The sequence below is a fragment of the Panicum virgatum genome, chromosome 5N (genome assembly GCF_016808335.1).
Source record: "Panicum virgatum strain AP13 chromosome 5N, P.virgatum_v5, whole genome shotgun sequence".
Classification (NCBI taxonomy): Eukaryota; Viridiplantae; Streptophyta; class Magnoliopsida; order Poales; family Poaceae; genus Panicum; species Panicum virgatum.
Genome location: NC_053149.1, coordinates 19,009,052 through 19,018,736, shown reverse-complemented (window position 1 = coordinate 19,018,736; position 9,685 = coordinate 19,009,052). Strand labels below are relative to the sequence as shown.

Genomic DNA, 9,685 nt, shown 5'->3' with positions numbered 1-9,685 from the left:
ATGAAATATTGAAATTGGATGCATGAAATGTTGAGTTGTTAAATTCGAAATGTTAAACAAAACTTCTTCTCTGGCAAGAGGCGGCGCGGGGCGCGGGCGCGGGCGGCCCGTAGGCAGCGGCGCTGCGTGTAGCCAGCAGCACACGGGCGCACGGGTGGCGTGCTGCAGCACATCGCGCATGCAGGCAGCGGAAGGCAAGCATCGGCTGCAGAGTGGTGGGGGCAGGCAGCGGCAGGCAAGCAGCGCGCAGGAAGGAAGCGGCTGGGCAGCGGCGGAGGCAGGCATCGTGCTGGTGGCACAGGTGCAGCGGGAGCTGCGGGCGGCCGACAGTGACGGCGGCGGTGAGAGAGAAGATTGGGAGAGAGAGCAAGGGTTTGAATTTTATACGAATCTCAAATACTGATAGATGAGGAAGAAAATATCTTATGAAAGATGAATAGGATTGGCGTGTAAAACCTTGATCTGGTTGTTTATGCGAATCTCAAATTGATAGGTGAGGAAGAAAATTTTATTGAAGAATAGGATTGGCAAGTGAAACCATCACGGCATCACCGATGGTTAATCTCGCCACGCGACGAGCGGGCTACAAATTCTCAGCACCCAGCTTCGGCTTTTCTATTCATCGCAGAAGCGACGGCCGCTACTGCTCATCATCTTCCTCGAGCATGGGAGGGGGGAGCGGCCGCCGTCGGGGGTTGCTAGCTAGGGGAAAGGGAGGGGTGGCCTTAGGATCCGGGTTGCTGGGGGTCCGGGGTGGCTCCATGGCCTCCGGCTATAGAAGAGGAGGGGGCCGGGGGCGGCGGAGGGCGAGGCGGCGCGGGAGCGCCGCTGGTAGGGCGGGGACGGACAACCGGTGGGCGGTGGCCGGCGGCTGGGGCGAGAGAAGGCGGCGGCGGCGGTGGACGGATAGCACGGTGGCGAGATTGGTTAGCGTGGCGGTGCTGAAGGGCGGCGGCGGAGGCGGTCGACGGCGGGGGCGGGCGGGGTGCTCGGCCTCTGCGATTGGATATAGACGCCCCCCCAGCTGGCTTTGAACGGTTAAATGGGTTACGGATCTCTTGCAGTGAGCGGGCAGCACATTTGGGTCCAATAAAGCCCAGCCCGCACACAAAGGAGGAAACCGCGTTTTTTTATTTTTATATTTTTCAAAATTGTTTTTTACAGAAATATATTTTCGGTTTTATAATTTACAGTTTTGTACCCCTACCGCCCAGCTGCGGGGCGGCCGGCCCCTGCCACCCTCCTGGCGGGCGGTAGGGACCTCAATGTAAATAAAATTTACATTTAATCACATTTTGGCCCCTGGGGGAGCCTGCCGCCGCCCACTAGCGGGGCGGTAGGCCAGGCTGCCGCCCGGCAGGGGGCGGCAGGCCCCTCCTCACCGCAAGTTAAATCTTGAACGTGCAGTGCGGCATTAGATGTGATTTTAGATATTTTGGATAGAAATAAAAACCGTTAGTAAAGTAGATGAATATGAAAAGTGTCGGTACCCTGTAGCAGGGATACCCGCTCTTACTGCGACAAGGCAGGACCAGCGTAGTTATCCGTAACTGCGCGCAAAGGATGGAGTAGCCAGGCCCCACGGGACAGGCTCTTTCCTCATCAGGCCAACGGACCCAGACCCGTTCCCCACCTGGGGATGGGTCCGGAGACGCCACGTGTCTCTAAGAAAGGGAAGCTCCGAGCTGACAGCCGAGGCCTCGGACCCCTCGTAGGGGTCCGGGGCCTCCTGCGTCCATCCGGACCCCCCTTACCGCGTGGGGGTCCGGAGCCGCCACAAGTCCCGGAGGAACGGGCGCGGGCTCGTGCGCGAGTCCTCCGCTAGGAGACTCGCCCACCCACCACATTTAATGCAGATGGTTGAGGCATGCTCTGTCGTCGCGGCACACGGGACAGCTTTTGTCAGGCCTCACTGTGCACCGCGTATTACCAAGGTACACAGTGCAGCCGCCTGTGCCGCACCCGCGCAGAGCCCGTCTGCAGCATTAAATGGATACGACGGCACGGCACTTTTCCATCATGCCGCCTACGCCGCAAGCTACATAGCCCGTTCAGCTACGTGGCAGGCGACGCCACTAGCTACGTCTGGCATCGTCCCGACAAGACAGCGCCTGGACATGATGAACGAGGGACTCCAGGAGCAGGCAAGGGATTCCAGGAGAGAGATCTCCTTTGCATGCGACGCCATAATATATGAACAGTACGTTATTTTATACTACATCATTGGGCCCACCTGTCGGGGACCCAACAGCCATGTACGTGTCTCCCTTGAGATATAAAAGGGAGGCGCTCACTGCGCACGACAAGCTCTCCAGACACACAAGCTCTCGCGAACTCTCTCTCGAGGGAAGGCAATACAACATAAAGTGGATGCAGGGTATTACGCTCCAGCGGCCCGAACCACTCTAATCCCGCTGTGTTCATCGTGTTCTTGAGAGAGCTCGAACTAGGACTAGCTAACCCCCGAGTACACACCCTCTGGGCTAGGGCGGGTGCTTTCCGCCACTCGGCTATGGTTTGCAGCACCACGACATTTGGCGCACCAGGTAGGGGTCGAACCTACGACCTTCTGCTTAGGGCGGTCGTTCGCCGGCTTGTCCTTAGTGCTAGCGCCAGGGCCCCCCGCACCTGGTGGCGGGGTCTTGTCTGCGGCAACACCAAGCACCTCGGGTGGTGCCGGAGACGAAATGATGACACGGCCAACTTCCTCCGGGATGGCCGTTGGCTTCAGGCTCCATGTTGAGAGAAAGCCTTGAGCCGACGCCATGCCACCGCAGAGGAAGCGTGGCCGTTGCTTGAGAGAAAACCTTAAGCCGACTCTGGGATGGCGCGGAACGACACGCAACAGGCGTCGCCCCCGCGCACCACCGTGCCGGCTTTGAGGCGTCGCAGTGGCGACGCATAGCAGGCGCCACTGCCGTGCACCGCCGCACCGAGGGCGCTGGTGCCTTAGCGTAGTGACATGCGGCGTAGGTGCCACCATGCCTCTCTTCATCTTCTCGCTGCTGTCGCAGAGGATGAGCTCAGCCTCGAAAACTTGGAGATCTAGCCAACGCCTGCATCTTCCCCACGGACGGCGCCAAAATGTCGTGGGATTTTTAGGGTACCCACAGCCGGGTGGCGGAGCGCACCCGCCTATTCCCGGTGAGTGAGGACTCGGGGAAGTACTAGGCGGTTAGACTAATCTAGCACGGAGGCAAGCACACATGAACTCACGATCTAGAGTGGTTCGGGCCGCCGGAGTGTAATACCCTACATCCACTGGGAGAAGTATTGTTCTTGGTTGTGTATGAACCTATCATCTGCCGGGCCTTGGCCTTTTTCCCAGCCTGGCCTCCTTCTAGCGGGCGCCCTCCCTTTCATAGATCAAGGGGTGCGGATACATTGGTCGTTGAGGCCCCGACAGGTGGGCCCAACGTGACTATGTAGCATACTACGCAGAGTACTTAAATGTCTACAATAGTTGTGAATATTTTCTCTGATATGTTTCCATGCCCTGCTGGCGTTCTGACTCAGGGAGGTCTTCTTCTCTTGTCCCGTCAGCAAGGTGCCCGTTGGGGAAACGTAGCTTGCGGCGTGGCCTGTTGAGGCTATTATGTAGGCGTCATAATGGGTGAAGCCGAGCCGTCGTGTCCATCTGTCATGGCAGACTGACAGGCACGGCGTGGGCGGCGCCAGCGGCTCCACTACACGTCTTGGTAATACGCGATCAATAGTGTCCTCTGGTCAAAGACTTGCCTCGGCTTCTGCTATATCAATGCGGACGTCCACCTACCGCAATGAATGCAGTATGGAGACCAAGTGGCCTTATATACGTGTCTGTGCTTGCAGACACATGGCAGCTCCGGACCTCCCCGGGGCGGGGTGTCAATTCCTTCCCTTAGTGAGGGGTCCGGTTACTATACAGGGGGTCCGGGACCCCATGGGGGTCCGGGACTCCGCGGGGGTCCGGACCACCACGGAAGGTCCGGAGCTCCCGGCTGTTCGGGTTGAGCGCCTGCTTTTCCCGAACACGTGGTGCTCCTAGACCCTTCCCAGCCGGGGGACGGGTCCGGGACCGTTGTTGGGTGAACAGGGCTCCGGACCGCGGGGATCCGGCTGTTTGGACGTAGTCAAGGATAACCACAAGGTTCCTGCCTAGACACAGCAAGAGGGGGTACCCCAGTCCTGGGGTACCGACAAAAAGTATAACTTAGCAATTCATACACATACGCAACTGAGAACGAAATAGGTGATGCATAAGAACGAAATAAGTATAACATGACGATAAGTCCATAACAAAAATATAGAAATAACTAGAAGCACCTCCTAACCACCCCGACCATGTCGACCTCTTTTACGCTGTGCGTGGACGTGGTCTGTAGGGTAGGTGTGTCGGTCTGGAGGCCCTACGTCTTTACCTGGACGTCCGGTGGCCACATGTGTTTGGAAGGTAGGATCGGCCTGCTGGTTAGGTGTAGAAAATAACCGACTCCAGTCTTCGAAGTTCGCCCCAAATGTATCTTGTGTGGCCCATATATAGTAGCAATTAAGATATCTTAATCATCGTCTTATAAGTCATCTATTTGGGTATATATTCATCATACGTACCTATTGGTGGTGGATACAAAGAAGGATCCATATCAGGAAGCTGGTGGTGCGATCCTGTAAACCGTTCAAATTATTTAAAATATTCATAGAAATAAGAAGAACATAATAAATTTGAGCTACGGATTAGATATTTACCTTGCGTTCCTTCTGCTGTCGCCTACCGCCCCGCCAGTGGGCGGCGGGTACCTGCCGCCCGGCAGGGGGGCGTCAGGCTCCCCCTGGGGCCAAAATGCAATTAAATATAAATTTTATTTACATTGAGGTCCCTACCGCCCGGCAGGAGGGCGGCTGGGGGCCGGCTGCCCCGCAGCCGGGCGGTAGGGGTACAAAACTGTAAATTATAAAACTGAAAATATATTTATGTGAAAAATGATTTTGAAAAATATAAGAATAAAAAAAACGCGGAGGAAACCCACCGAGGAAGAAGCCCAGCCCGCACACCGAGGAAGAAGGCCGCGGAGCCTGTCAGCACCGATTCCAGCAGTACAGCGCGGCATCGGCTGTTCCATCTCCTCCCCGCCCTTGCCCCGCTCTAGGTCACCTTGCCTCGCTGCCGCCCCGGCCGCCTCGTCCGAGCCGAACAAGGGGAAGAGAAGAGAAGCCCGTCCGCCCGCCATGTTCAAGAAGTGAGTCCTCACCGGCTCCCCTTCCCCCATCCTAAACTTCCCTGTTATCCCCTCCTATTCCTGCGCTCAGTAATTCGATCTGTCGCCGTGGTCCACTGCGCACACCGATCTGATTCTCTCCGTTACGATTCCGCGCAGCTGAATCCTCCGACAGCGCCATGCGTGAATCGAGATTGTGTTTCTCTCTATTCGTTTAGCTGGGATGGGGGATCTGTACAAAACGACCTCACCTTTGGCCGCTTAGATTTTTTCTCGCTGGAACTTAGTAGGGGTGCTTTCGGGGAGCAAGATGTAACATCAGTGGTTGTGGACATGGAGCTATTGGTTTTTTTTTTTTGCGATGATAGAACTATTAGTACGTGAGTTTGCAATGTGGTGAAGCTGATCAATGTTGCATCGAATGGCTGACATGGAGGCTATAGCACTAGGGTGGTGTTAAATGCTATGCCGTTGTGTTGTGTGGTTAGACCTTAATGCTATTGAGGTGTGCGGTTGGACCTTATTGCTGTTGAGATGTGCGGATCAAATGCTGTGATGCTTGTACCTGCACCGCTGTGAATGTGGTTTCTGCTTCAAATCTTGGTATCTGTCCGTTTCATGGAAATTGAGTTTAGGGGTGGTACAGTTGCAGTTGTAGCCATGCGTATGTGCACAGGTACTTTGTTCCCAAGATGTATTGGGCCTGTTTGCTTGACCTAAGACCTTTCAGTGTAAGTTATGCATAGAACTAAGTAAAAATTAAGATAGCATGGTGCATCCCCTTGAACTCTCGAGATTATATCATCTGTGGGGAGAACTGATGGTGTATGCTTTTGATTCAGAGGCACTATGGTGCTTTTGCTCCATCAAGCTTGTACGAGTGGATCTTCCAAATATGATATTTTGTAGGACAATTTTTATTTAATTCACAGAGTAAGCAATATAAATTTGTATTTCCAAAAAACTCTTACTAGTCCAGTTTGCTTAGTAGTTTTGGTGTAAGGATTTGCCTGGTTTGTTTCCGAACTAGGCCTTCCCAAATTTGGCTAGGAAAAATTCTGGCCAAGGTTTTGTTTGCATACTATACTGTCTGACTAAATATAGGTGAGAAAGTGCATGGGACCTGAAGAAGAGAGCATTAACTTGCCAAAAATTTAGTTGTTGACTAAAATGCTAGTTCTTTGAGTCTAGCCAAATTTCAAATTTGTTTCAGCACAAACTAGACACACCCTTTTTAATATTTCCTACATTTTTTGCGATCATGATATAGAACAATATCACATACCTAACATCATGATATAAAACAATATCACATACCTTGTGATTGTGTATCATCTGCAGACAGCAGAATGATTCTTTGCCTGGAGAGTTACTCTATGCAAGGGTTTGGTATCTTTTATTTTTTATGCTTAACGCTCTTAACTCAAACTTACTCCTTTTGATCCCCAGGTTCTCTTCGGAAGATATATCTGGGCAGAATCAAGTTAAGGCCTCTGTACAGCGAAGGATTCGGCAAAGCATTGCTGATGAGGTTTTGTTATTACAAATAACCTATTTAGACCTATACTTCCTTTTCATTTCAGTTGCAAAATCTGTTGTACGGCTTACTCAATTTGACTTCATTGCAGTACCCTAGCCTTGAACCTTTGCTAGATGACTTGCTCCCCAAGAAGTCACCTATGATTGTTGTTAAATGGTTAGTAGTTTCTCTTTCTTGTTCAGCGTGCTTGCAAACCTGTTATTATTAGATGTTGGTGTACCTAAAATTGCATTTGAGAATTTCTTTTTTATAATGATTTTTTCGATTTCAGACTAAGCACATATGTAAATCGATTTTCGTTTCCTTCATTTGCAAGATCATGTGTTTCCTTTTAAGTGCACTGACCGCAGTGTGTTTCTTCCTTGCTGCAGCCAAAACCATCTGAATCTTGTGGTGGTGAATAATGTCCCACTATTTTTCAACATCCGTGATGGTCCTTATATGCCAACCCTGCGTCTTCTTCATCAATGTAAATCTTTCTTTCAATTTTCCTCGAATGTCATCTCTGCATCCTTTTTACAATGATATACACCATGATATGTGAAAAAAATTTAGGGCTGGGCTGGTTATGTGTTGTCCTGCATTTCTGAATATTAACTGGAATGGAAACTGCTCACATTTGATCAGATCCTGAAATCATGAAAAAGTTCCAAGTGGACAGAGGTGCTATCAAATTTGTGCTCTCTGGTGCAAACATAATGTGTCCTGGATTGACATCACCTGGTGGTCTCTTGGATGATGAAGTCGATGAGGAAACACCTGTGGTAAATTACTTGGTCTAAACTTCTAATTCATTTGTTTATAGACAGTGAATAATTCTTTTCTACTTTAGTGACAGTTTGCAACAAAAATTTCTATATTTTGACATTTAGCATGTTTCTGCATTTTGCGAAGAGTGTATATACTTTTAAATTGTCCATAGTAATTTAGTAAGATATTTTGCTTCATATGGTCTATTTGCACCATGATCCATGATAGTTTCTTAGCAACCTTCTTCCTTCGTTGAACATGCCTGTGCCACTCATCTTTTCTGTTCAAATCTATTTTGCCAGGCTATAATGGCGGAAGGCAAACAACATGCATTGGCAATTGGGTTTACAAAGATGTCAGCGAAGGACATGTAAGTTCCTGTCTGCAGGATTGTTCCACGCTGGTGCTTCTCTGTCAGTAAATTATACTACTGAAATGTGAACCTTGCACTCATGCTTACTGATTCACTCTTTTCTGTGTTCACTAATATCCAGCTTTAACAGTGCAATTGTTCTTGTGATATGCCATCCATTATTTTCTAATTATACCTGCCAATGCACTCTGAATATATAAGACAGAATTTCAGCTTTACTTACCATCACATTCCACATAATATTAGGTACTAACAAGTCTTCTGTTGGCAATGTTGCTCCTGATTATTTTTGCAGAAGGACCATCAACAAAGGGATTGGAGTTGACAATATGCACTATCTAAATGATGGCCTATGGAAGGTGCTTGTCTTTCTCTGTATCTCCCTCATCACCTTCATTCTCTGATTGCAAATATCAATTTCTCGCATTAAGTTAACTATATAGCTTTGCAAGAAATTTGCTAGCTTAGTATATATCAATTCTTAAATATATGACACCATTGACTTTTTCATTCATTTGACTATTCAGCTTTTAGACAAATATTTATGTAAATAGATGAATCTACAAGTTAAACCTAAAATACTTTTGATGAGATCCAGTGGTACTCATTTTACTTCACTTGACTAATTGACTAAATAAATATAGTTGGTCAAAGTTTGAGCAAAAAGTCAAATATTATTGCCTTGTTCATGAGTACTGCAGTAAAATTGCTGGAATGGGGACAGAATGGAACATATAATTGTATCTAGATTCTTCAGAGTTCAGCTTGGGTGATACTGATTGGTTCTTAACTTGAACAGATGGAGAAGCTGGAATAAGGAGAATACAGTGAGGGATGCTGAACTTGCGGTATGGTCGTATTGAGATGCAAGGACCAGTAGAACTATGTATCTGCACAGCTGGTTTCGTTTAAACAGATGAAGTAGCCAGAAGCTACATTTTCCGGATACAAGTTGAGTTTACTCCATTCCTTTGGTGTTGGAATGTCTGTTGAAACAGACTTTGACTGCTTTGTTCAGCACTTTATATGGCAGTACTGAAATCCTGTATAATCCTGTCAGCTTACCATTGACTGGTGCGCTTTAGTCAAACAATTTACACTGAAACGGAAACAAGGAAATCCTCAATGCTTGACATGAGTAATTTGATCTCAGCATGTATTTCATAACTTATTGTCGTTGTTTAATGCTCCGTGAGTAGATAGCTTGCTTTTTCATAAACGTCATGCTGATGTTCTCGTTTATTGTGATTGTTTGTATATGTAGTTCGTTATGAATTTATGATAATCCTGCAATTTGGTAAATTCGTGTTGAAGCGGTTGACGGGTTATGAGTTCCAAATCTGTAGTGCAAAGGAATTGGAAGTAAGCAGAGCATGTTTGGTTGTATGAGACACTTTCATATATGAAACTCTATCCATCTAAAGAGCTCATTGGAAAGCTTAAAAAAAAGTATATGAACCTCAGAACAAACACATTTCCATGATCAACTTCCATCTTTTTTTTGCACCTATTTTGTATACAACAAACATTCATAGCTTCATAATTTTGTTGCCATCATAAAAAATTTGCATTGCTGCTCATGATTATGGAGGGTAGCATGGAAGCCTCAGCTTTGTAATCATGCATGGATGAACGAAGCCCTGAACTCTGTTCGTTTGTTTTGTGTGTGTGTGTGGGAATCGTGCATGGTATGCGCAATGTGCCGCGAACCAATAGTTAATGGAAAATTTGCTGGCAAACACCGTTAAAAGCTATCTTTTGACGTAGGCCACTAAAAGACTAAAAAAGAGTGACTTTGCCAAAGGACACTATACCTACTATTTTATT

General features: G+C 48.3%; 1 protein-coding gene across 1 annotated transcript; it reads left to right on the top strand.

The window, feature by feature from the left end:
- Positions 1-5,008: 5,008 nt before the first annotated feature.
- Positions 5,009-9,029, top strand: LOC120675198 (malignant T-cell-amplified sequence 1 homolog). Its single transcript, XM_039956302.1, has 8 exons — positions 5,009-5,216; positions 6,645-6,726; positions 6,824-6,891; positions 7,107-7,204; positions 7,363-7,499; positions 7,788-7,855; positions 8,154-8,217; positions 8,658-9,029. The coding sequence occupies exons 1-8, from the start codon at positions 5,206-5,208 to the stop codon at positions 8,673-8,675; spliced, it is 546 nt and encodes a 181-aa protein (XP_039812236.1). The 5' UTR covers positions 5,009-5,205; the 3' UTR covers positions 8,676-9,029.
- The last annotated feature ends 656 nt before the right edge of the window (positions 9,030-9,685 follow it).

What these genes read in the sequence shown, in the direction of transcription:
- LOC120675198 (XM_039956302.1), top strand. An exon ending in CCTATGATTGTTGTTAAATG is followed by an intron (nt 6,892 to 7,106) that starts GTTAGTAGTTTC and finishes TCCTTGCTGCAG; the next exon opens with CCAAAACCATCTGAATCTTG. An exon ending in TCGATGAGGAAACACCTGTG is followed by an intron (nt 7,500 to 7,787) that starts GTAAATTACTTG and finishes CTATTTTGCCAG; the next exon opens with GCTATAATGGCGGAAGGCAA.